The sequence below is a fragment of the Typopeltis vanoorti genome, chromosome 11 (genome assembly GCF_054136105.1).
Source record: "Typopeltis vanoorti isolate ZY-2024b chromosome 11, IOZ_Tvanoo_1.0, whole genome shotgun sequence".
Classification (NCBI taxonomy): Eukaryota; Metazoa; Arthropoda; class Arachnida; order Uropygi; family Thelyphonidae; genus Typopeltis; species Typopeltis vanoorti.
This window is the reverse complement of record NC_143559.1, coordinates 27,247,975-27,275,026: the sequence shown is the minus strand read 5'-3', so window position 1 is coordinate 27,275,026 and position 27,052 is coordinate 27,247,975. Positions and strand designations below refer to the sequence as shown.

Sequence of the window (27,052 nt, the reverse complement as noted above, 5' to 3'; positions counted from 1 at the left end):
GACTATGATACAGACCATCAGCTGGTAAGAGCCAAAGTAAGACTGACTCTGAAACCATCCAAGTCAGGCACATCCCACTAGACTGGATGTTGGTAGTGGATTCATAGAGGAAACGTCAACTCGATTGGATGATTTTTTGGAGACTAGTGAGGAAAAATCACCAGTAATGCTTTCGGAAGGAGTAAAGATTATAATAAGGATACAGCCTAGAAGTATCTCGGTTGGAACCAAGAAGGCAGTTGGAAAAACAAAGAGATACAGGTACTGAAGAATATAAGAGATTACACAGAGAAACCAGAAGAGCCATCAGGCAAGACAGACAAGGAAAAGTTTTGTACTGATAAATGTAAAGAAATAGTTCCAAATGAGAAATCACAATTATAAAAGGATGTTTTGTTTAAATTATACATATTTTTGGTCGTAAAATGTTAAAAAATATAAGACTTATAGATAAACTGACCATAGATTTTTAATTCATACATATGTTCATACAATATTTCCTACCAGTTTCGCTAGTAACTGACTAGTTTTTTCAAGGCTTGCACAGTACAAAAAATTGATAAATGCAAAAAAGGTTTAAGAATACAAAAAACATTAGTACCTGACATGTCATGCAAATATGTTACCTTAGCTACCTAACAGGTACTAATGTTTTTTGTATTCTTAAACCTTTTTTGCATTTATCAATTTTTTGTACTGTGCAAGCCTTGATAAAGCTAGTCAGTTACTAGCGAAACTGGTAGGCAATATTGTACGAACATACATACGAATTAAAAATCTATGGTCAGTTTATCTATAAGTCTAATATTTTTTGATGTTTTATTTATTTAGTGGCCTAAAACACAAGTTTAAGCCCAAATTGAATGTCATCAAAGACAGGAATGGAGCAATACTAATAGAAGAACTGGAAATCAAAAACAGATGAGAATACTGTGAGAATAAAGAAATGAAGGCACCCTCTCACCAGCAAAATTTCAATTTGGAACCTTCTCCACTTAGATCTGAGGTTGAAAGAGCAGTTAAACGACTTAATAGCAATAAGGCTTCAAATGTAGATGGAATCCCAGCAGAGTTAATTAAGGTTACAAGGGGATGAAGGGATTAGAGTGTTTCATAGATTGATTATAAGGATATGGGAGACAGGATCGTGACCTAGACTCTGGAAGAAGTCAGTTTTCATACTACTACATAAGAAGGGAGATATGAAAGATTCCAAGAATTATAGAACTCTTAGTTTAATATCTCATGCAAGCAAGATTTTGTTAAAGATCATTCTAAATAGGATTGAGGCCAAAGTCAAGGCAGAGAAGCCTGAGGAACAAGCAGGTTTTAGGAAAGGTAAGGGTACCAGAGATCATATCCTTTGCCTTAGACAGATCATAGAAAAGTATAAAAATTTAGACTCCCTATGGTAATGTGTTTCATAAACTTTTGACTGTGTACAGTGACAGTGTTGTGGGAAAACAGAGGGTTTTCCTCAACACACTATCAGGCTGATAGCTAACTTGTACAGGAACAAGAAGAGCCACGGTAAGAGCAGGTGTTGGATTAACTGATTGTCTTCAGGTTGGAAAGAGAGTTATGCGAGAATGTCTACTTTCTCCTGACTTGTTTAGTTGCTGGCTTGGTTGGCAGAGTAGTTTTTGCATTCGCTCTCCAGCCAAAAGTCTGTGGTTCGAATCCTGCCATGGGCATGGATGTTTGTGATTGTCTGTGAAAATACTGGTGGTGATGGTGGGTGATAGTTGGTGTAGTTGCTGCTTCATTGTAGTTGGATGGTGGAGATGGAGAGTTGTAGAGTAGGTGCCCTCCCTCGATGAGTCTTTGGACTCCCTGAAGGTGTCACATAATAGTAATAATCTATGCTGAGGACATCATACATGTAGCATTGGATGAACTCAAGACAGGAGTTAGGATATGTGGTAGATTGATCAGTGATCTGAGGTATACTGATGATATAGTACTCTGCTATAATGACAAGGAAGAACTAGAACAAATTCTTGACAAAGTTAACAAGATCAGTAAGAACAGAGGACTTCAGCTCAATCCTAGCAAGACAAAAAAATGGTTCTTGAAGGAAATACAGACAAGGAAACTCCTGAGAAACAAGTGTACCTTAATTGAGAAAGAATTGAGGAAATCAGGTACCTCAGAACCATTATTAATGTGAAGAATTGCTGTTTAGAAGACATCAGAAGAATATTAAGAATGGCTAAAAAACAGTCAGAGACTGGTCAAAAATCTGGAAGGGTGGACCTGTCTCCATTGAAACAAAGCTGAGAATTTTGGATGCAGCTGTTTTTCCAACAGCGACTTATGGATATGAGACTTGGAACCTATAGAAGTCTGACAGGAAAAGGATAGCTGCTTTTGAGATGTGGTGTTACAGAAGGGTGTTGAGGATATTATTTACTGAAAGGCAGACAAATGGATGGGTGCTGGAAAGGATCAGTAGAACTTGAAGGAACCTTAGAGATATTGACAGAAGAAAGTTGAAATACTTTGGACATGTTGAAAGGATGGAAGGAGGACTTCTCAGAACAGTAATAGAAGGTAAAGTTCCTAGAAAAAGAGGAAAGGGTAGACCATCAATGAGTTGAATGATTGGTGTGTTTGGAGTGACTGATCTTCAGAGAGTTGAAGCCTCCAGAAAAGCTTAACAGTACATGACAAGGACTGGTGTGGCACATCACCGAGCATCTGAGTAATCATATGCCATCTGTTGATGTGCAATGAACTGATGGATGTATTAACAACAAACCATATTTATTTCTTTAAAATAAATTAAAAAAAAAGTATGTTTAATAACTTTAAAATTAGAGCTACCTGATACTGTGAGGAACTGCATATTTTTGGACTTGCAGTAGCACTGACTCAGACATGGCAGCAGATGCAAGTTATTCCAGTTAAATGCTCTTCTGAGTGAAGTATTATTATTACTCCTCTTAATGGACATAATTGATGACTTGCACCTTCTATTTATATTACTGAAACTGTATAGTTTGGTAACATTTGTTTCACATCAGAGCATTAATGTGAAAATACACTAGTGCTGGTAGGGAGGGTTAATAAAAAAAAAAAAGAATGTAAACTTCTGGTTAATACAGAACAAAAACTAAAAATATTTTAATTGAATATTTTCAGTAATTTGAGTCTTTCTGAAAAGGATAGCACTGAACAAAAATAGACAAGATGTTATTACAGATGAACTTAAACATAAATCCACCAACAAAAATAGAAAAGCCACTTGAAAAGCTTTTGTCTTGATAATATCATTACAGAAGTACTAATAACAGTCATTGAAATTACTGCTACATTATTATTATCATCAGTTTGATCAAATTTGGGAAAAGAAATGCCCAAGGATCGGAAAATAGGAATATTAACTAAAATACTTAAAACAAGAGAGATTTAACTGTTGTTATTAACTTCAAACCTCAGTAGAGTTGAAAAAGCCTTTAAAAAGTCCCACTGGTACACATATGCACAGCTCATTAAACTACACTTTAAACTCATTCAGGCAATTGGATTCCACTCACCAGTGGTATTAGCTTCATAGCTGATGTTATGTGCAGTCCAGACGTTTTTAACTCTTGATGATCCTGTGAACAAAGGCTCTCCATCCCACTCGACCTCTTGTCCTTTCTTTAAGAAACTGAGAGTTCAAGTTGGTAAATTCTTTCATGTTGTCCATCCAATTCTTTTGTGGTCTTCCTCTTCTTCTCATTCCATCAATCTTCCCCAACATAACTGCCTTTTCCAATGATTCATCAGCACACATAATATAACCAAAGTATATCAACTTCTGTTTAGCGATCATTGCCTCCAAGGAGCATTCTATCTTTATATTCTCTAAAATCTTCTTATTGGTCATTCTTGTAGTCCATGGGATTCTTAGTAGTCTCTTCCACACCCATAAATTCAAGTGAATCAATTTGCTTTCTGTCTGTCTTCTTAATAACGAGTTTTCACATCCATACATCACTAATGGAAATACCATTGCTTTTGCAATTCTAACTTTCGTGGCCTTACTCATCTCTGTGTACCTCTGTCATTCATAATTTTTGTCAGGTTTAGCATCACTTTTTTTCCAATGACTGGTCTTTTAATTTCATCTTCACATTTACCATCATTTCTTATTCTTCCCCAGTAAATCATAAATATTTCTTTCAGTGATTTCTGTGTTATCTTCCTTTATTATAAATTCATTTAAATTGCCAGAAGCCATCACTTTTGTTTTGCTGATGTTTAAATTAAGCCCAGTTTTGTTATTTTCCCCCTTAACCAATAGAATCAACCACTCCAGATCTTCCTTAGTTTCTGCTATGAGGGTTGTATTATCTGCATATCTTAAATTATTCATTTCTCTGCCATCAATCTTAATTCCAGCTGGATCTTTGTCTAAATCAGCCATTTTCATAACTTATTTGTTATAAATATTAAAAAGGTAGTGCGACAGTATACAACTCTTCCACACCCATTTTTCCATTCAAACACTATATGAGGGTTGTTCGATAAGTCCGTGCAAAAATTAAGAAAACAGTTTTTTTGGGACAAGCATTTTTTATTTTTCAACATAGTCTCCTTTGAGGCCTATACACTTTGTCCAACAATGCTCGATTTTTTTGATCCTGCCCATATAGGATGATTTGTTCAACTCTTCAAAATAGGCAGATGTTTCAGCAATCGCCTCATCATTTAATGAAAGTTTCTTTCCTGCCACCCAACCATTTTTTCATGTTTGGAAACAGATAGTAGTCCAAGGGAGCCAAATCTGGAGAGTAAGGGGAACAAAAAAAGATCTTTGTAGCTTAAATCGAACAATTTTGTGGTCATAATTGCAGAAGAGTGAGCTGGTGCAAAAAAGAACCTTCTTTTTTCGCCAAGTGTGGTCATTTTTCCTTTATTTCATTATTTAAGCGATCCAGCAAAGACGTATAATACATTCCGGTAATTGTTTTGCCCTTTTCCAAGAAGTCTATGAAGATTATACCATGAACATCCCAGAAGATGGTGGCCATAACCTTTCCTGCTGAAGGAACAGTTTTTGCTTTCTTTGGTGCAGATTCCCTGCTTGCAACTCATTGTTTTGACTGTTCCTTGGTTTTAGGCTGGTAGTGATGAATCCACTGTTGTGAAATGATGCAAAAATTCCTCTGGATTCCGTTGAAACAGCTTCAAGCTGTCCTTGCAACAGTTCACACATTGATGCTTTTGATCCAGTGCGAGCAAACACTGCACCCATCTTGCAGATAGTTTTCTCACATGTAAATGTTTATGTAAAATATTATGTACGCAGTCATTTGAGATGCCCACAGCCTTAGCAATTTCACACACCTTCACTCTTCAATCATCCATCACCATATCATGGATTTTTTCAATAATTTCTGGAGTAGTGACCTCAACAGGGCATGCAGAACGTTCAGTGTCACTTGTGCTCATATGGCCACTTCGAAAGTTACTAAACTAAACCACTTATAAACCATTATGATCAAAGGTGCAGACTCACCATAATGTTTATCAAGCTTCGATTTGGTTTTCTGAGCCGTTTCGCCTTTCAAAAAAGAATGTTTAATCATGAAATTCTTTTTCATCCATTTTTCATAAATCACGGTAACTGATAGATTCAAATGATCGCCAAACACAGAGTAATAGATCTATCTGACTGAAACTTAGTGTGTGATCCTCCAGCAGTTCACAGCAACTAAAAATAACCTCTATGTACTGGTGGTACCATCTCTTAGACTTTGCATGGACTTATCGAACGACACTCATATGAACGTTTTTAATGAAGCTTCTTGGTTGTCATACAGCTCTCTTATCAAGAGAATTAGGTCTCATTACAATCCGCATTAATTCACACAATCCACATACAAACTCCATTGATCTATTACAGTCCACATAATCGAAAGCTTTCTTATAATCAATAAAACAGGTGAATATTTCCTTCTGAAATTCTCTTGTTCTTTTCATAATCCATCTCATTTTTGCTATTTGGTCTCTAGTTCTTCTACCTCTCCTAAAGCCTGCCTGTTCTTGTGGCATTTCTCTGTTCACATATGGCTCCAACCTTTGTTGGCTCACTTTCAGCATAATTTTACTTGCATGTGAAATTAAAGTAATGGTTGTATAATTCTCACAATCTCTGACATTTGATTTTTTGGGGATTGGGATGAATACTGATGTTTTTCAGTCTATATTTTCTTCCAAACCTGTTGACAAATTTCAGTCAATGTATTTCAGCCAGCCTGGTTGGCTGAGTGGTTAGCATATGTGCTCTCCAGCCAAAAGGCTGCAGGTTCGAATCCTGCTCTGAGCATGGATGTTTGTGATTGTCTGTAAAAAATACTAGTGGTGGTGGTCAGCAGTAGATGACGTCAGGAACACACCAAAGGTATTTGCTGCCCGGGTGCAAACTTTTATCTGCTGCCCCTTATTATTATATTAGTTAAATTTTACGATGTAGGATATACCAAGAAATGAATATTATTACTATTAATGATTATGCTGCATTGTATAATCCAAATTAGATATTAGCTACATAAAATAAATATTTGATATTTGTTTCTTGCTGCCCGGGTGCTGTGCACCCTTGGGTTGGCACGGCCCTGGATGACGTTGGTGTAGATGATGAAGGTAGTTTCGGTTCGTTGTAGTTGGTGGATTGAGTGGTGGAGAAGGAGAGTTGTATAATGTTGTATATTTAGTGTTGCTTTGATTACTACTATACCCAAGATGAATAACTGCCAAAATTCCTATCTACATTCTTTAAATTGATCTGTGTAAAGTAGAATTTGGTTAGTATAATATCAGGTCATCCCAAAAGTAATGTCATTTATAGCATTAAGTTTGAAAGGATATAAAAGATAAATCACCTGCTAATTTAATTAAGTATATAAGTCTGCCTGGTTGGCCGAGTGGATAGCGTATTCGCTCTCCAGCCAAAAGGCTGTGGGTTCGAATCCCGCCATGGGCGTGGATGTTTGTGATTGTCTGTGGAAATATCTGCGGTGGTCAGCAGTAGATGGCGTTAGTGTAGTTGCAGTCAGTTGGTGATTGAATGATGGAGACGGAGTTGTAGAGCAGGTGTCCTCCCTCGATGAGTCTTTGGCTCCCTGGAAGTGTCAAATAATAATAATAATATATTCTCCCCATTTGAATCAGTAATGCTCTCCCAATGTTGTGAATGCTTCACAATGCCATTTCTGTAGAATTCAGGAAGTTTGGAGGCAAAGAAGTCGCATAGGCTCAGTTTCTGTGCCTCTAATGTATTGTATTATTTTTTTCATTAATTAAATGTTGCAAACTTTGAAATAAGTGATAATATGAAGGTGCATGATTAGGAGAATACGGAGGATGTTGAAGCTTTTCCCAGCCGAGTTCTTTTCCCAATCTTGGCGATTCCTGCAATATGAGGACATGCATTATCATGGTGAACAACAACAACATTCTTTTGATTGACCAGAGAATATCTTTTTTCTTTCAGTTTTTCATTCAGTTGATTGAGTTGTTCACAGTATATTTCAGCTGTGATTGTTTGGTTTTGTGCCAAGAGTTCCAAGTGTATAATATTACATATAATATTACATATGCTTAACATAACCTCATGATGGTGAATGTCTTGTTTTGGTTGAGGTTTAGCCTGTTCCCCTGAATGAACGAACCCACTGCTTTTGGCACTTAGCATTCTTTTAAAGTATCCGCGGTGATATCACAGTGACTGCACGACTCAAAAATATTGAACTTCTTGAGAATGAAGAGCAGTGCAGATGTTGATGCACTCTCTTTGATTGTTGTTCGTTAATTTGTGTGGAGCCCACTTACTGATCGTAGACACTATTCCAAGTTCTTGCATATGCTGATGGCTGGTCGATGACAATGAATTAAGAACTTTTGCAAAATCTTCAACAGTTGCATTGGCATCTCTTGCAGTAGTAGCTTCCGGCATATCATTATCGAGAGAGAGACAAGGTGAGGCAGTCCATAGCTAGAGCTTTTGCCGCCTGGGGGCGGTCCCTGAGTTTGCTGCCTCTCTCAATACACACCAAAAATAGTACAAGAAGTCAAAATGACATAGATGGAAATAAATTAAAACACTATGTTTATTTTTGAAGTAAAACTTTAATTCAAGCATTCAAAAATGTTATTTTTCTTGCTTTTCCGTTAGCAAAATCGTTGATGACATTGTCGAAGTCTATTTCATCATGCAGTTGCTGTTCTATAGATAGTATGGCAAGATTTCTTAAATGCAAAGTGCTTCCCAGGGTGGGCTGCCCCCCCCCCCCCCCAGCTATACCCCTGGGGTGAGGGGAGTCTTTCAAGCTAAAGTTCCCCTTGTTGAAATTTTTGGAACCATTGCTGGCACTTGCGTGCATTCAAAACTTTTTTTTTTTTCAGCGTTAACAGCATTACTTGAATTCATAAAGCATGATAGTATGATAGTAAAATATTTTTAACTACTGTTATTTGTAGTAATATTTATAGCTACAATTTTAACTAAATGACGTAAATGTGGAATTTTTTCTTATAATGTCGAGCAAAATGAAAGGCACGTTTATTTTAGTTAGAGGCAAAACAACTAGCTTTGGGAATGTTGATTTCATTTCTTTGCAATAGTTACCCTGTTTCTTCTGACATCTTATTAGTCCAGGCAATGACTTGAATTATTATGCATTCAACATAATATGTATGAAAAGAAGTTCTTTCATGCATTCTAAGATGAATGACTTTCGATACTTATGGCAAATATGCTTGTAAGTTGTAAGTCATGTTTTCAGGATAGAGAGATTATCTACTTGGTCATCCTCCTACAATGAGTCTTACAGTTCTTAGTGGTCTGTGATGATGATATAGATTTCAGCTGTAAAATTCCTTATTTATTTATATGCATATTATTTATTTTTAGATCATCATCAAAAATTGATGAAGCTTGTGAGATGTATACCCGTGCTGCCAATATGTTTAAGATGGCAAAGAAATGGAGTGGTAAGTTAATATATTAGCAACTGGAAAAAAATTTTTCATTATAATAATATGCACTGTCACTAACTAGTCTCAGTTTATTTGTTTAAATATTATTCAGTGTAATATACTATGGTTCTTCATCTGTTCTGAATTTCTGATTATTATGCATGTAAGTAGTGCTGTAGTATAGTCGCCAGTCTGGTTGGCTGAGTGGTTAGCGTGCCTGCTTTCCAACCAACAGGCTGTGAGTTCGAATCCCACTGTAGGGCATAGCTGTTTGTGATTGTCTTTAGGTCTGAAGAAGAATGTCATTGCATGGTGTGAGCCTACTGCCCTGCTATTTGGAGGCACCTGAAGTGGCTTGAAAAAGTTCTTTGTTTGATATCTAGAGCAGGGCATCCAGACTATTTAAAAAAATAAAATAAATGAACAAGATAAAAATTGATAAAATATAAAAAATAAATAAAATTCTTAGCCCACCCATGGTACAAAAAAAAAAAAAAAGTACTATAGATTTAGAAAAATAATTTTTTGTAGGTTGCATCATATACACCCTCTGTCCAAAAAAGAAACTGAACTTTTAGAAAATAGAAGAAACTAGTGGCACGACCTGTTGTATCTTTTTGTTGTTGAAAGTGGCAACCTTCCTTAGTGTTGTGTCAACTGTTTATGACATTTGTTTCATTAGAAGCTGAGTTATAGTGCCAAGTGTTACAGTGTGATTTGACGAACGGTCAGAAAATGAGTTTCGAACAGAGAGTTGCGATTGACTTGTGTGTTAAACTTGGTAAAAGTTTTACTTAAACGCATCAAATGCTTCAAAAAGCATACGGTGATGAATGCTTATCCTATACTCAAGTTTACGAGTGGTTTAAGCGATTTCAAAGTAGTTGTGAGGTGCTTGAGGATGACGAAAAGCTGGGCCGTCCAAAAACTGGACTGGGTGAAGTTAACATCCAAAAAGTGGGTGATTTCATCAAAGAAAACCCGAAAACGTCCGTGAGAGATTGATTGAAGGTGAATTGAGGATTCCAAAATCAACTGTGCACAACATTTTGACCGAGAGTTTGGGCCTTTGTAAATTGAATTCGCGATTTGTTCCCCACAAGTTGACCGACGACCAAAAGATGTATGCAATTGAACACTACAAGGATTCGAACTTCCTTGAAACGATCATTACTGGTGACGAAACGTGGTGTTTTGAGTATGAGCCCGAAACAAAGCACCAGAGTGCTGAGTGGAGACCACCAGAAGAGGGGCATCCGAAAAAAAGTCGCTTGGAGAAGTCAAAAGTAAAGATACTGATTTGTTTCTGTGATTCCAAGGGCATTATCCACAAAGAATTCATTCCGCGATTGATAGCAAGAGTTCATCACGTACGGCATGAATATCATGACATCCGACTGTTCATCAAAACACACTGTCACTCTTGGCACTATAACGTGACTTCTAATGAAACAAATATCATAAACAGTTGACACAACATTAATGAAGGTTGTTGCTTTCGACAACAAAAAGATATAACAGGTGGTGCCACTAGTTTCTTCTATTTTCGAAAAGTTCGGTTTTTTCTTTTTGGAGGTGTGTGTGTGTGTGTGTGTGTGTATTTAGGTTTATACATTGATTGTTATTCATATTAGTACTTTAAGGAATGAGATGATAATACAAATGAAAATAATTTAATTACTATTCCCAGTATTTTGTAAAATTGCCAGTTTAACTTTGGCATCAAAGATTTATACATAGTAAAGATACATGAGTAAGAGACTAACATGTAAAAACAGGGCAACGCTTAACTTGTACCCCTTAGTGGGCTTGATTGGGCATTTTGGCTGTTGGAGTGATAGTTTAAAAAAGACTTTTTCCCAAATATATTGAGATTAAGAATGTGTTTTAGGTTTGAAAACCCTGTCTAGGTAAATTGAAGGAGTAGTCTTTTATGCATGTATTTTCTTCTCTAACAATTCAAAGAGATAGTATAGAAAATATTTTAACTACTATTATTTGTAGTAAGTTTAACTTATTTTTATTTTATATATTAATTCCTGGTAGTTATTCACACCAACTTTAAAATAGGCTGCTAAATGACCTGGTCTCATTAACTGCAAACCCTATTCATAGTTTTGCTGATGATAGCACACTCCACTCATCCTGTTCATATAACAGGCCCTGCTGTGATCAAGATCATCTATAATAAGTGCCCTGAACACCGATCTTCACAGTATCCATGAGTGGGAATAAAGCACCCTAGTGCACTTCAGTGCTTCCAAAATGCAGTTTTGTTTGTTTCCCATAAAAAAAAAAAAAAAGATCTCAGATCTTCTCCACTTTTAATAATGCTGAACTCAACAGTCAAGACCAAATCTCTCTTCTCGGACTGTTACTCAAAACCTTTCCTGCCACAATCAGATCACTTCTATAGCATCAAGAGCTTCCAAAAAACGTAGCCTCCTTTTCCAGTCAAGACGGTACTTCTCTGCCAACAGTTAACTTACTTTGTACAAATCCCAAATCTGACCAACATTGGAACACTACTGTCATATAAGGGGTAGTGCACCTAAGACCTTCCTAAAACTTGTTGCTGTTCAGAAAAGGGAAGTCTGGTGCATGACATTTTTCTTACAGACTCTCTTCAGCTACTTATCCCATAGAAGAGCAATTTCTGCATTGTGTCTCTTCTATAAATATTTCCATGGCCATTCGCACTAGTCTCATATTTCGGCTAGATCTACAGGAACTCATACTGCAGCTACTCATCATCCTTTTACATGTGAACTGCATATTCATTGACCTTACTGCTCCCAGTCATCTTCATTCCTTCGACCTCAATTCTGTGGAACAGTCTCCCTCAAAGCATTTCCAAGGACTACAATCTTCAACAATTCAAGAATATCAACAGTTTACTGTATTCCTGACTCCTCTGTCACATGGCATCTGTTTGCTATACGTCTTCTGCCTTTCAGGGTTGGGATAGATATATAAAAAGATGTTGAGGCAGTAAAGTAGCACTTCAGCACTCCCCCTTTTGAATAAGTGCTCAAAGTTTTAACAGCATCCATGTGAAAGATGGGTCTTTGACCAGAAGATTCTATGTTCTGTCGAATCTGTGTCGAGGATAGGACTGATGTTTTTCACACTTCTGAGTAGAGGATCTTGGTTATCCACAGTATGTAAGAAAATAATTAAAAGGAACCTGGTAATCACTTGGAAGGGATAGATGGATGGATGGATGGGGGTAGGAAACTTTATCCTCAGTGTAAAGTAACATGGAAAAGAGTTTGTTGACAGGAAAGAAATACTCATCAAGTTATATATATATATATATATATATATATATATATATTTATTTTTTTTTTTTAGTGATTCCTTGAAATTGATTCAGAGATTCCAGCAGCATAGAGGATTGGGAACTTTACATACAGGATCCAAGTTCTTAGAAATGAGCTTGTATGCGTCTATGATACATGCATGGTTTGTAAGAACTTTGATATTCCTATGCTCTGTGTAAAGTAACATGGAGAAGCGTTTATTGACAGGAAAGAAATACTCATCAAGTTATATATATATATATTTTTTTTTTTTAGTGATCCTTGAAATTGATTCAGAGATGCCAGCAGCGTAGAGGATTGGGAACTTTACATACAGGATCCAAGTTCTTAGAAATGGGCTTGTATGTGTCTATGATACATGCATGTTTGTAAGAACTTTGATATTCCTATGATATGCTAGATCTTCTTTGGGTTGAAGAATTATGCAGCAGAAGAAATTCTTCTGCATAATTCTTTGAATAGTATCAAGTTCTAGTTTAAGGTCATAGGGGTTGGAGCAGATGTGTGCTGCTGAAAGGTGGTTTGCAATATACTGAAGCTGTCAGTATATCACATGGAGAACAAGAGAGAGAAGGGCATCCAAGAAAGTTAGCATCCTGTCCCTTCCACCATGAGTTTAATATGTAGGTATGAGCTGTTAATTTTGGTTAGGAATGAAGGAGGGTAGAGCAGCTTCAGGATGTGGCAATATAGTGAGGATGTCGTCCACATAGCATACTCAGAATGATCATTGAAGTTGTATGGAGATGAACAAAGAGTCTTCTAGAAATGTTCCAGGTAATAATTTGCTAAGGACGGAGAGCAGAATCTCCATGGTATTACTTTTAATCTGCTTGTAAATTTTGTTTTTACATTTAAAGTAGCCTGGATGCATGAAAAAAATTAAATAATATAATTATGTCTACAGGAAATGCTTGGCACAATAGTTAAGGATTTCAGTGGAACATTAGTGATCTTGCTAAACTTGTTACCTTTATCCGTTCTACTAAAGATCAGCTCCCTCCTCTCTGAGTGCCTAGAGTATATAAAGTACTCTGTTCCTGCAAGCTGGATTACTTCAGAGAGACAGGTAATCAGCAACCATCCATTTAGAAGAACACAAATCATACATCTGCAATCACAACTATGGTCAATCTGGCCTTTCAGACCATGTTTTGGATACAACTCGCAGGATCTCCTGAAGAAAAACCACCATGCTCCATCATAGTAAATGCCAAAAAGAAAGACTGTTTTTAGAATCTGCAGCGGCACTCTGAAATCAACCAAATTTAAATAAATACAGTTGCATAAAACTTCCCAAAATTTGGGTAACATTAATTATCAGAGGTCCCACTTTACATCCTAGGCCACCTACAAATACCCATAGAGGGTGCAAACCTAGATTGGACTTAGAGTCACCCCCGTTTCATTTAGTATTGTGTTGTATTTGAGTGTGTATTACAAGAGTTTTTTTGTAATCCCTGAAGATGTCTCAGTGACTGAGACGAAATATTGGAAGCATTAATATTAGTTTTTAATCCTTTTCTAGTGCTGTAAATATTCTATTAAACCTCCAACATAATGTCCTCCCAGCACTTAAGCCTCAACACATGGAACATTAGTGACATTTGCCAGGATTTATTTTGTGATTGTCTTTTCTTATACTTTGGACAAACAAGATTTTCCATTGAAAAATAACTGCAGGAACATCATTCCTATTCTCTATTTTATAAAAAAAAGTCTGGTTTGGTGTAGTACTGAGTTGACATGATAGAATGGCTGCCATTTCAAATTTGAGCACTTATTCAAAAAGTGCTTAAGTACTATTCCATTGCCCTAACTTAAACTGTAATAATTGTGTTCCTTAACAAAAGTGTTATTTCTCTTCATTATAAACAATTCTTCTTCTTCTTTTTTTTTTTTTTTTTTTTTTTTTTTTTTTTTTTTTTTTTTTTTTTGTATATTTATCAACTTTATTATATCTACTGTACTATGACTACTCTATCCCCTGACTCATATCTTGTATGTAAAATCTGTTGTTTCTGTTAATTATAAACAATTATTGTTATTTATTTATTATTATTATTATTATTTTACACCTCCAAGGACTCGTTGAGGGAGAGTACCTGCTATACAACTCAATCCACCAACTGACCACAACTACACCAATGGCAGCTACTGCCGACCACCACCACTGGTATTTCCACAGACAATCACAAACATCCATATCCCCTAATTTTTTTGAGCAGTATATTTAAAAGATCATCACTTTTGAATTTTTTTTCAAATCTTGATTAGAGTTTCAGCTACTTTAAAATGCCTGACATTGTAGTTAAAAAGGAGCTGATTATATGAGAAGGCTAGTTATATCCTCTGTCACATCATAGGGAATCTGTATTTTGAGATGCAAATAGCCAAAAGCAATTCCATAAATGCTTCTATGATATATGAAGAGCTGCAGTCCATAAGCTTAAGAGCAAATGCAAATTTTTCCTGTGGAATGAGCACGCTACACACTATATTCCTTTTAATGCCTTAATCCCCCCCCCCCCCCCAACCAACCATGATGTCTATAGATGCCCAGCTAAATCTGGATATGATTCTCTTAACACCCATTGAATAACATGGATAAGAAGTGCAATTTGGTCTCACTGTTTCATCCACCTCACAAGTAGGGTGGTTAAGGGATTATAGTATAATATCACCAACTTCTTTTACCAGAAATTAGTAAAAAGTCTTCCCCATCACACTGAAGTAGTTATAACCAATGGCAGGTAATGTGTTATTCATTTCTGCCAGTACAGGCCTTTTGTTTATACATATGTCCTATGGCTTTTAATATGATAGTCTATAACTTTGGTTTCCATGTTGATGTTACACTACTGTGTTACATTAGACTTAGCTTTTTTTTGTTTTTCTTTTTTGTCTTATGTCATCTCCAGCATATAGATATTTGTTGTCTGATTTCAATTTATTTTGTGACTTAGTAGAGAGAAGTTGACATCTTCAGAATAATAAACTAAATTTTTACAAATTTACAAAATTGTTGCAAAAGATTGGCATATACAGGCAAGCACAGCAACTGAAACTGGCAAAGAAACAATTGTATCTTCAAGTCTTAATTATTGGAATTTAGGATATAATCATAGCTACTGTCCAACCACACATGCAAGAACCCTGGCTGGCACAGTGGCAAGAAGAGTCAATTCATGTTGAAGGGAATAAGGATATGTACGAATTCGTCACCAACACTTGAAATCACATACTTTATGCGTAAAATTTTCCAACTGTCGTACAAGTAAAATATAAAAACTAGAATTTTCATAAAAGAAAAGCTTATTTTCAAACGCATAATAATAAACACTCATCATTGATCATTACCATATTAGTGGAATGGATTCGTCTTCTTCTGCCATGCGCAGAAGTGTTGATGGGTCTCGCAGCAGTGATTGGACAGTATTCATGCATAGGTTTCTGTGGTTAAGAAGTTCAATAGAAATATTCTGGTTTTATGACCACATGTTTATTAGAGAACTGTTTTTAAAAAACTAAACAAGTACTAAAAAATAACCCGACAAGTTTCATTAGTCATAAGACCAACATCTTCAGGGGTAAAGAGAACTAACAGTTTAAAGCACAAACTATAAGAAATTGCGAAAAACAAGTTCATTTGTTGGTATTATGAACATCAAAAAAGTTCGTTAAAAAAAACCGAATAACAGATCTATACAAAATTTAATGCGTGTTAGTTGGAGACAGTGCTATTTGTTGTCGCATTCTATGGTTCGCGCTTGCTCTGTCTGAGATCTGAGTGAGTAAATTTTTAATAAACGATGACCAAACTTGATTTAAAATCAAACCTTGGTTTTTGTTGCATTGCATTGCATAGGAATTTTAATCATATTTGCTGCCTCTTTGAATTTTCTAATGAAACAATTCTTATCAATATATGTTTGTTCTATCCCAGAGTACAACATGACCGGTAGAAGCTGTGTGATATGCTAAGCCAGATTTATTTTCTCTCTTTTCTTTTGTATGTCCTTTTGATGTTCGCTCATGCAGATTTCCCTGTCGGACCCACGTAGCAGATGCCACAGGAACAATGAATATTATAAACCTCTGGTTTTTTTCATTGGGTAATGTGGAGGTTTCAGAGGGTGAAGAGATCTTGATATTTTTTCAAGTGGCAGAAAAGTCACTTTTATGTTGTACTTGTAGAGTAATTTGGATAATTTATCTGTTACATTCTTGATATACGGAAGGGTGACTGCATTCTTGAAGTCTTGTTTATTTAAGTTTTTTGTAGGTGCTGTATTGAGAATTTTCTTAATTATCTTAGTTGTGTAACTATTCAGTTGAAGGATCTGTGTTAAATATTGTATTTCTTCTTTCCATTTTTCTTCTGTACTGGGGATGTTGTATGCTTTATCCCTTACAGTTTTTATTAGGTCTATTTTTTGCTTGGGGTGGTGGTGGTGGTGTGAGGTAGCATGAAGAAATCCTCCTGTGTTTGTTGGTTTTCTGTAGATGGAGAATGATAACCTGTTTTTTCTTTCATTTATTTCTATAAGGATGTCTAGGAAAGGAAGTTTTTTTATTTGCTTCCAGTTCCAGAGTGAATTTTATGTTTAGATGTAAGTTATTAAGATGGTCTTTAAATGTAGTCAGTTCTAGTGCTGTTCCTGGCCAAATGATGAAGATATCATCCACATAGCAGAGCCATATTTTTGGTTTTATATTCCAGTTTTGTAAAGCATTATTTTCAAAATTTTCCATGTAGTGGTTTGCTAGAGCTGGTGAGAGGGGTGAACCCATTGCTAGTCCTTTTTGTTTCCAGAGTTTGTCTTGGTACAGAAAGAACATGTTTTTTATGCAATGTTTGTAGAGCTGTTACAATGTCCAGTGGAAAGAGATTCTCTAGGATGTTTGCTGTTTCATTTCTTGGAATCTTTGTGAAAAGGCTGACAACATCTAAACTCACTAATATGCCTGAAGGATCTATGTGTAAATCTTTTACTTTCTCTCTGAAGTCTTTGCTGTTCTTAATGAATGATGTTGTTTTTCCTATGTGTGGTAAAATGTTGCATCGTTATTTATGTAAATTAACTTAATTACGCACATTTCAACTTCACAAACCAATTACTCTATGTACCAACCTGGATTTTGGCTCTATCTCCTTTTCAAGCATAAACACATTTATTTAGTTTAATGACTGTGCCAGCTTATGCCCTATGATAATAAATTATACTACTCGGGGAGATACTTCCAATAATCCAGATTTGTAAGTATCCGTTAACTCTCCTGGTCAGTTGTGGCCAAAATATTTCACTTTAACTCTGCCCTCCCGTGACAAATACGTATTTTAGAGCGGTGAGTTGACACTCTTAATCAGGCAAGACTCGATTTAGAAAAAGAATACTTGTTTATTTTACAACACGGATACACATTAATTAATTACAAAAATCTCACACTGCTAAAGATTGCAATCCTACATTAATATCAAATAAAGAAGCTAGTTTCGTTCAAGGTTATCCCAGAACAAATAAAATCTCATTTTGGCAAACTGCCTATACTTATGTCATCTGATACATTTCACACATAACACTTTCTGTCTCTGCATTTTATGAGACTCCTCTACAACTTTGAATTCAGGCTTAAGCCTAATAGAACAATTCCTTGAAAGTCACCAGTCTATATAGTTTTGCCTTATCTAGTCTCTTTTATTACAATTTCTTCATTCACTCACAGGCTTCCAAAACATTAATAATGAAACTTTTACATTACCTTCACATAGCTTTGAATGGGTCTGCTGGCTCTGATACTATCGTGAAAGAACCTGAGGCTTGCTTCTTTGTTCTGGACAACGTGCATCGTTATTTATCTGCAATGTGGCTATCCTCATTACGCACTTTGGCTATATTCGTTATCTGAGGACTTCACGGGAACATCGACAACTCAGCACCCGCTTATAATGAAAACGGTGGCTGCGTCACGCTGGAAACTCCGTCCATAGATTTGGGAACTGCCCGATTCAAATCTCCCGCAGCCATGCATCCTCTCCCACCGTTCAGCCTGGAACCAGCTACCTGGACTTTCTCTTCTTGACCACGAGATCCCGGAAAAAAAGCCCTGTTCCTCCTCCTACAATTCCTTATATTCCACTTCACATAGCGCCCCCCATCCTCTCCTGAAACACCTCGTGCGGCACTATGTTAGTCTCGTACTCTGAATGATGTTAGCACTTTTTTCTGCAGCAGGAAATCACGTGACTGTTGTTAAGCACACCTGCTCCTAGTATCACACAGCCTCAGGCGCTTACACTAATACATACCAAACCTTTGGACCCATTCTTACATTTAGACCAGTGGAATATTTAAGCAAAATCTAGTTACACTTTACAATACTGAATCCTGATTTATAATTTCATAAAAAAAACTTCTAAATAATACAATATACTTCCAAAACTGTCATGCATATCTATAATTTTCTAAACTGATTCTTTCTGAATGTTATATTTCATTTACTTTAATATTTTACACTTTAGAAACTATATTATCTGAATTTTTACCAAAATGCAAGTATTTACTACTATAAACAATTTAATATGCTAAGTGGCTTGTTGAAATCTGTATGATCTCTTGAAACGAAGTCACAAGACCATTCAGAGTTCAACAAAAATCGAGTTTGTAAGATGGTATGCCAGATCTGAGGTAGGAGAATCCCTTCTGTCCACTATCAGTCTTAGTGGTATATCTTTTTTATGAATTTTAGGAACTCCATATATTCTAGGCACTAGTGGGTGTTTTGATTGTAAATTCCTTTTTAGTTCCTCAGACCAGTTAGGTATATACTTGATAAGATCATTAGTTTTGTTGTGAGTTCACCAAGTGGGGGTCTCTGTCTAATGCTGTGTAGGTATTGGAATCTTCAAGGAGGCTTTTCATTTTGTTGTTATAATCTTCTGAGTTCAAAATCACTGAGAATATCTTTCCACCGGACATTGTACAGCTGTACAAACATTGCATAAAAAAACGTGTTCTTCCTATGCCAAGATTGTTGCATTGCCTTTGTCTGCTTTTATTATGACTATGTTTTTATCTGATTTGAGTTTATTAAGGACTGCGAATTCAGTTTTTTGTAGGTGACTTTCCTGCAACTTGAAAAAATATCAAGATCTCTTCACCTCCAAAACCCCCACATCACCCAATTAAAAAACCAGGGGATTTATAATATTCATTGTTCCTGTGGCATCTGCTACGTGGGCCAGACAGGGAGATCAGGGGAAATCCACAGGAGCAAACATCAAAAGGATGTACAAAAGATGAGAGAACATAAATCTGGCTTAGCATATCACACAGCTTCTACCGATCATGATGTACTCTGGGATAGAACAAACATGTCCTATATTGATAAGAATTGTTTCACAAGAAAATACAAAGAGGCAGCAAATATGATTAAAATTCCTACGCAATGCAACAAAAAACCAAGGTTTGATTTTAAATCAAGTTTGGTCATAGTTTATTAAAAATTTACCCACTTCAGACCTCGGACAGAGTGAGCGTGAACCACAGAATGCGACAACAAATAGCATTGTCTCCAACTAACATGCATTAACAGTTGTATAGATCTGTTATTCGGTTTTTTTTTAATGAACTTTTTCATCATCATCATCATGTCTCCAACTAACACGCATTAACGGTTGTATAGATCTGTTATTCGGTTTTTTTTTAATGAACTTTTTTGATGTTTATAATATCAACAAATGAACTTGTTTTTCTTAATTTCTTATAGTTTGTGCTTTAAACTGTTAGTTCTCTTTACCCCTGAAGACGTTGGTCTTGCGACTAATGAAACTTGTCGGGTTATGTTAATTTTTATTACTTGTTTAGTTTTTTTAAAAACAGTTCTCTAATAAACGTGGTCAAAAAACGGGAATATTTCTATTCAGTATTAATTTCTGTTTATTTATATTATTTATGTTTATGTTTCTTTATCTCATAAGCTGTTGGAAGTTGGAGGCAACTGTTTTTTTTTTTTTTTTTTTTAAAGCTGAGGCAGGTTCCAAGAAGAGCCTAGCCTTTCTGACTTATCTGCTTTTGTGTAGTAGCAGAGTTTCTTCCCGTAGTTGTGGTAACAGGAAGTAATGGTTTTCAGCTTGAACCAGAGCAGCTACACTAGAGATGCTAAATGTTTTGCTTTTAATGTAAACTATTCTTTCATCCTGCTGAAATATTCCAGTTTGTAAGAGAAAGGGATTTTATATACACCAGGGCAACTGAGTTCTGTGTTTCTAGCTGATAGCATCTGTTTTTCAACCTACAGGCTGTCACAGTAAGTTTGAGTTTTATTGTGGCACAAATGGAAGTATCTTTAAGTGATAAATTATGTTACAAGATTACTACAATTTTTTTTTCTTCCTCTCCTGAAATGGTTTGTTAAAATCAGTTTCATATTTGTAACTTCCAAAGTTTGAAAGCAGAGTTTGGCAATCATTCATGGTTAGCATTATCATTAAAAAAAATGTAATGGAGTGTGTCTATATTTGGGTGAATAAGAATTGCCAGTGTCATATAAGGTCTGAATGTGGTTTGGAGATTTAACTTTTCTTGCTAATTTTTCAGAGGGCTCCCTGGATGATTGGGATGTTTATTGACTTAATGTAGTCATAGTTCTGGAGAGAGGAGACAACTGAAATAACTGAAATAACCATTATCTTCCCATTCCAAGTAACAACAGGTCTTTCTAACCAAGTCCTTTGGTTAGAAAGACCTGTTGCTGAACATTTGTAAGGGTTTCTTTACTAAAGATGAGGCAGCTGGTCTCATATTTCAACTGACAAAACATTCAGACTTGTCAGAGAACAAATTCAGTTTACAGATATAATACACTGGCATTGATATCTTTGCATAATCTTAAACGACCAACCAGCTAATCCACCCAAAGTAAATGCTGTCATAGTCATGAAGATCAAATGAACCCACTGTTGTGCAATGGGATAATAAGGTTTATGATATTCTTTCCTTATTGATTTCTTACAAGGATATAAACTATTAATTTTGATCAATACTGTATTTCAGTTTGTAATTCTGTTTCTTAAAAAAATCAGAGACTGCCTTCAAAATTCTAGTTTAACTTTTGTTTTATGTATGTTTCTGCATCTACGAAACTGTCTGCATTTTGCCAATGTAGACTGTTATTTTTGAAATTAGAAGATGGCTATAGATTTTGAAAGGGTGATAATATCATGTGAGGATGAGAGAGAGGGGTTAGGGAATTGAATAGTAGTCCAGTGACAAATGTGCATCAGGACTGAAGATGTTTTGTATTGAGCTGTATGTGGTACACATTTTGCTGTAATGAGCTTGGTTAAAAAAGAACTTTTGAAAACCAGCACCTGGTATACTCAAGGAATATTTTTAACATTTTCATTAACATAGGAGATTAGAAATAGGGCGCAGTTGTTTGTCACTATAATAACTACTATTATAACAAACTATTGAAGTCCCAGCTGAATTCCAAAAAAGTACAGTGCTGTATTAAAAGAAATTAAGTATAGTCAACCATCCACTATAACAAACTATTCCTGTGTTCTTACAAGCTTGATGCAGTGAGAGTTAACTGTATTTAAAGTAATTTAGAAAATCAGTACAGTAAACTCTCGATTTAACAGACTAATAGGGGCTAAGGGGTGTCTGTTAAATCACGAATTTTTTAAAATAAAAATATCTTTAACATTATACTACAATTTTATCAGTATTAGCACTGTAATAACAAAAAATAACCTTTTAATTTAATTATAAGCAAATCTTGGTTAAAAGCATTTTAAAATTAACCGGGTGTTAATTTTCACATGTGACATGCGGACCGGAAATTTTGTCCATTAAATCGAGGGTTTGCTGTACTTTGTGATTTGAAGTACATTTTTAGAGTACTTTATCTAGCTCTGTTTAATAACTTTCAAAACAACCTCCTTTTCTAACCTTTTTTTTGTTCTGCACATTAAAAAGTTTCAGCTTTACAGTTAAATTAATTTATCTGACATCCTATCTTTTAACTTTTTGTTTTCTTTACAGCCGCAGGAAGTGCATTTTGTGAAGCTGCTACTTTGCATTTAAAGAGTGAGAGCCGCCATGATGCAGCTTCTTGCTATGTTGATGCTGGTAATTGTTATAAAAAAGCAGATCCACATGGTAAGAACATTAGCTTGCATTTTGAATTGAAACATTTGAAATATGTCTTCAGGATATCACTAGTATTCTTTGAGCACATTTTGTGGGACACACACATAGATAGATAGATTATAAACATATATATGATATATGTGTATGGACAAATGTAGATCTGTGATGAATTCTAGTATCTGGGAATCAACGACCAGCATTCTCTCCAAATCTGAACAGATTCAGCTCCCTCACTTTACCTAGAATATGGAAGACTGTCGTTTTGAGGCCTTCACTGCACTCATAGAAGGCATCAGTTAGGAGGATTCTACCTCTGTTGCTCTGTGTTGCCTTCCTGCCTGTGTGCATGGGATTAGTTATGTTCTTTGTACCCATGATGATGCCTTTGTGACCAAGATGTTGACATAGTAATTTATTAGTAAATAAAATTTAGTTAGTAATCATATCTAGATGTGTGTTTTCTTCATTAAATTTACACTTGAGAACTAAGCTACTCATATATAGATATAGATAATTTTAAATCACATTGTCCTAGTATTACATAATGCACATCACACTTCCTTTTAGAAGTGTGATGTCCATGATCAATATCTTCATGGGGCTAGCTTGCAGTTGTGAGATCTCAATAAACATCAAAATTGCTTTAGGTAGGGACTCTTCCTGTAATGCATAAACATGTCCAGAAGGAAGTATGTTATACACACACACGCACACATATATATATATATTATGTATTTATACATAATTCTTGTATAGCATAATTTACTTTACCTTTGCCATCCCATCTCTTTCCATGCAACAAGAATCACTTCAGATCCCTTTCTGCTGTAAACAACAGTCGGTTTTGGTATCACTGTGACTTTTTTTTTTTTTTTTCAGGAAATAGTTTTATTTATTTAAATTCTTGCAATTTTCTTTAATTTCTTGACAAGAAGTATGACCCGTTCTAAACTTATCCTGACATGCATGCCATCTAAATTGATTTATTGTCTAGCATGGCTAACCATAGAAGAAGCAGATCCATTGTCTGCACAGTGCCTACATTTCAGTTAATTTTGAATCCAATTGTAATATATTTATAGTACTTGATAATGAAATTTTACATTTCTTAGTATTTTCCTATTATTCTGTGTGTTTTTTTGTTTAATTTTATACTCTTATTTTTGATGGCTTAGTTGGCTGAGTGGTTAGTATATCTGATTTCCAACTAACAGGTCACAGATTTGAATCCCACTACCATTGAGCATGGATTTTTGTTTTTAAGTAGGAGATGAATTTCATTGTCCAGTTTGAGACCACTGTCCTGATTGGAGGCCTGAAGTGGCTTGGAAAAATCCCACGTTTGATCTCTTTAGCAGGGTTTGTTTGTAAAACCGATAGTACAAATGTACTATCGGTTTTACAAACAACCTTTTGTAGGTGGAAGTGATATCAGATTGAAATACTTTTCTGGAAGTTTTTTCACTTGGCTATGATAACAATTATATATTTGGTTTAATCCTTTATCCAAGTGTAAGCAAACAAAGTTTATGCCTGAAGTATTATACTTTTTATTTTTGATCAAGTGGCATTTGGTTCATATGTTATAATGAATTAGACGAATGATTGTCTAATTCATGATTTATGATTACTAAAATTATTTTAACTGAAGTAAATATAGCCCAAAGAATTTAAAAGGCGTTTTCTATTCTAGTAGTGCAATACTATATTACTCATAACTTTCCATAACAACTGTTATGTACTCCTCTAGCAAGCAACTAATTTTGCTAGAAGAAAATATAGAGAATTTTACAGTTCAATTCAAAGATACATTCACAGAAGAAATTTCTTTATTGCTTTTACTCTGTACATATCAAAATTATTATTTAAAATACTTTATGTTCATTAGGAAAGGTAGTAAGGTCATTCAAATTAAGTGGATATTGAATCCAACATTATTTCATAGCTGGATATAGAAACTACAAGAGTTTCATGCCGAATATAGAGACCATAAAAGTTTCGGCAGATACAAGCGTACGCCAACCTTTCATGATGGGCAACTCGTAGTAAAGGCAGAGCAAGCTCCGATCACTGTCCTTAGTATTTTCCCATAATGTAATACACATCTAGGAGAAGAATGATGTTATGCATTATGGGGGGGAGGTCACTACCCAGACCGGTTTCGACCTTTTTTGAGGTCTCGTCAGTGGGAGCTAGATGAAAAATACTCAGGATGAAGTGATACAGAACTTGTACTTTACGATACGAGTTGCTAAAAAAAAAGGTGTTGCATTACAAAAGGCACCAAAAATTACTGAAAAAGAGAGCCAATAGGCTTCACTTCGGCAATGCAAAATTATTCAAATTAAGTGGATATTGAATCCAACATTATTTCATAGCCGAATATAGAAACCACAAGAGTTTCATGCCGAATTTAGAGACTATAAAAGTTTCGGCGAATACAAGCGTATGCCAACCTTTCATGACTGGCAACTCGTAGTAAAGGTGGAGCTTGCTCCGATCACTGTCCTTAGTATTTTCCCATAATGTAAAACACATCTCCTAGGAGATGTATGAAACTCTTGTAGTTTCATACATTGTAGTTTCTATATTCGGCTATAAAATAATGTTGGATTCAATATCCACTTAATTTGAATAATTTTGCATTGCCAAAATGAAGCCTTTTGGCTCTCTTTTTCAATAATTTTTGGTGCCTTTTGTAATGTGACACCTTTTTTTTTTAGCAACTTGTATCGTAAAGTACAAGTTCTGTATTACTTCATCCTGAGTATTCTTGGTCTAGCTCCCTGTAACGAGACCTCAAAAAAAGGTCGAAACCGGTCTGGGTAGTGACCTCCCACTCCCATAATGTATAACATCATACATCTCCTAGGAGATGTGTTTTACATTATGGGAAAATACTAAGGACAGTGATTGGAGCTTGCTCCTCCTTTACTACGAGTTGCCCATCATGAAAGGTTGGTGTAGCTTGTATCCGCCAGAACTTTTATAGTCTCTATATTCGGCTATGAAATAATGTTGGATTCAATATCCACTTAATTTGAATAATTTTGCATTCCTGCAGTGAAGCCTTTTGGCTCTCTTTTTCAGTAGTAAGGTCATGGTTAACAGTAGACAACAGTTTAAAATTTTTTGCCATAGGGATAAAGAATTAACATTTCAAAAACAAAATGAGCTGTTACCTACACAAATTTCATAACTTAATATTTTGCCATAGGGATAAAGAATTAACTTTTCAAACACAAAATGAGCTGTTACCTGCACAAATTTCATAACTCTTAACTAAACATCTGTTTAAAGATATATTGTACAGAGGCTGTTCAATAAGTTATAATAAGGTCTTTTTCGAAATAACTACTGTGAGACGCAATGCATTTGTCCCAACATTGCATCCACTTCTTAAACACATGTGAAAGTCCGTTTTTTGAGAGTTCTTTCAAAACCGCCTCACCAGCTTTTACACATGCTTTGTTGCTTTCGAATTGGCGGCCTCTTAGTGGTTTCTTGAGCTGAGGAAACAGCCAGAAATCGCACAGTGCTAGATCAGGACTGTATGGAGGGTGTGGTAGGATATCTACATTGTTCTTCTGCAAAACGTCCACTACACAACCAACAATATGTGGCCTTGCATTATCGTGGTGCAATAAGAAGCCATTCCTCTGCAATGGACGCTTCCTTTTGACGTGCTATACCATTGTCTGTAAAACATCTGCATAGTATGAGCCGCCCAGGTTCTACAGCGTGTTGGTAAACAATGCCTTCGTAGTCAAAAAACATTATGATCATAACTTTACCAACCGATTTTACAGTTTTTGCTTTCTTGGGGGGTAGACGAAGACGGATGCTTTCATTCACTGCTTTGTTGTTTCATTGTAGGGTCATAGTGATACAACCAAGCTTCATCTGCTGTAATGATGCGGTTTAAGAAGTTGTCGCCTTCTTGTTCCAGTCTTTCTTTCCATTCTGTGCACACATCCACTTGATGCTGCATTTGCTCCAGTGTCAAGGGTTTGGGAATCCGTCAGGCGCAAACACGTTTCAGTCCCAAATGTTCAGCCATGATTGAGTGAACACTTCCCACAGAAATATTCAGGACAACATGCAGCTGATGTACTGTACATTCTGCGATTCTCCTTGATGATAATCGCTGCTGTGTTGATCATTGTTTTTGTGATGGACGTTAAAGGTCTTCCCTCATGTTCAAGATCTTCCACATTTTGCCTTCCTTCCTTAAAAGTTATATGCCAGCGAAAAACACTTTCCCTCGACATTGCTTCATTGTGGAAAGCTTCGCGCATCATGTTAAAAGTATCTGATGCCAATTTTTGCAAACGCACACAAAATTTAATCGCATAACGCTGTTCCAAGGACGCTTCCATTTCGACGAGTGGTCGCGGTCGTAGGCGTGCCGAAACAAGCTTGCATTTAGTCACGTGACACTCTGGCACATCAGCCCGTATACACCATCTATCAACCTCTTTTGTTAATACAGACGGCAACATTTCTTTATTCCACAGAAATTAATATTGTGATGAGTGGTTTCGCGACAGTAAAATTAGTCATTACTTATTGAACAGCCTTCGTATATTATACATATTT

General features: G+C 35.7%; 1 protein-coding gene across 2 annotated transcripts in view; it reads left to right on the top strand.

Moving 5' to 3' along the window:
- The window catches only part of LOC150101396 (alpha-soluble NSF attachment protein-like), a 209,880-nt gene that overhangs the window by 14,813 nt on the left and 168,015 nt on the right, over nt 1-27,052 (top strand). For both annotated transcript variants that reach the window (XM_090400554.1, XM_090400553.1), the window contains exons 2-3: nt 8,906-8,985; nt 22,346-22,462. In XM_090400554.1, the coding sequence (XP_090256680.1) occupies nt 8,906-8,985; nt 22,346-22,462 (197 nt within the window). The remainder of the gene's footprint in view (nt 1-8,905; nt 8,986-22,345; nt 22,463-27,052) is intronic.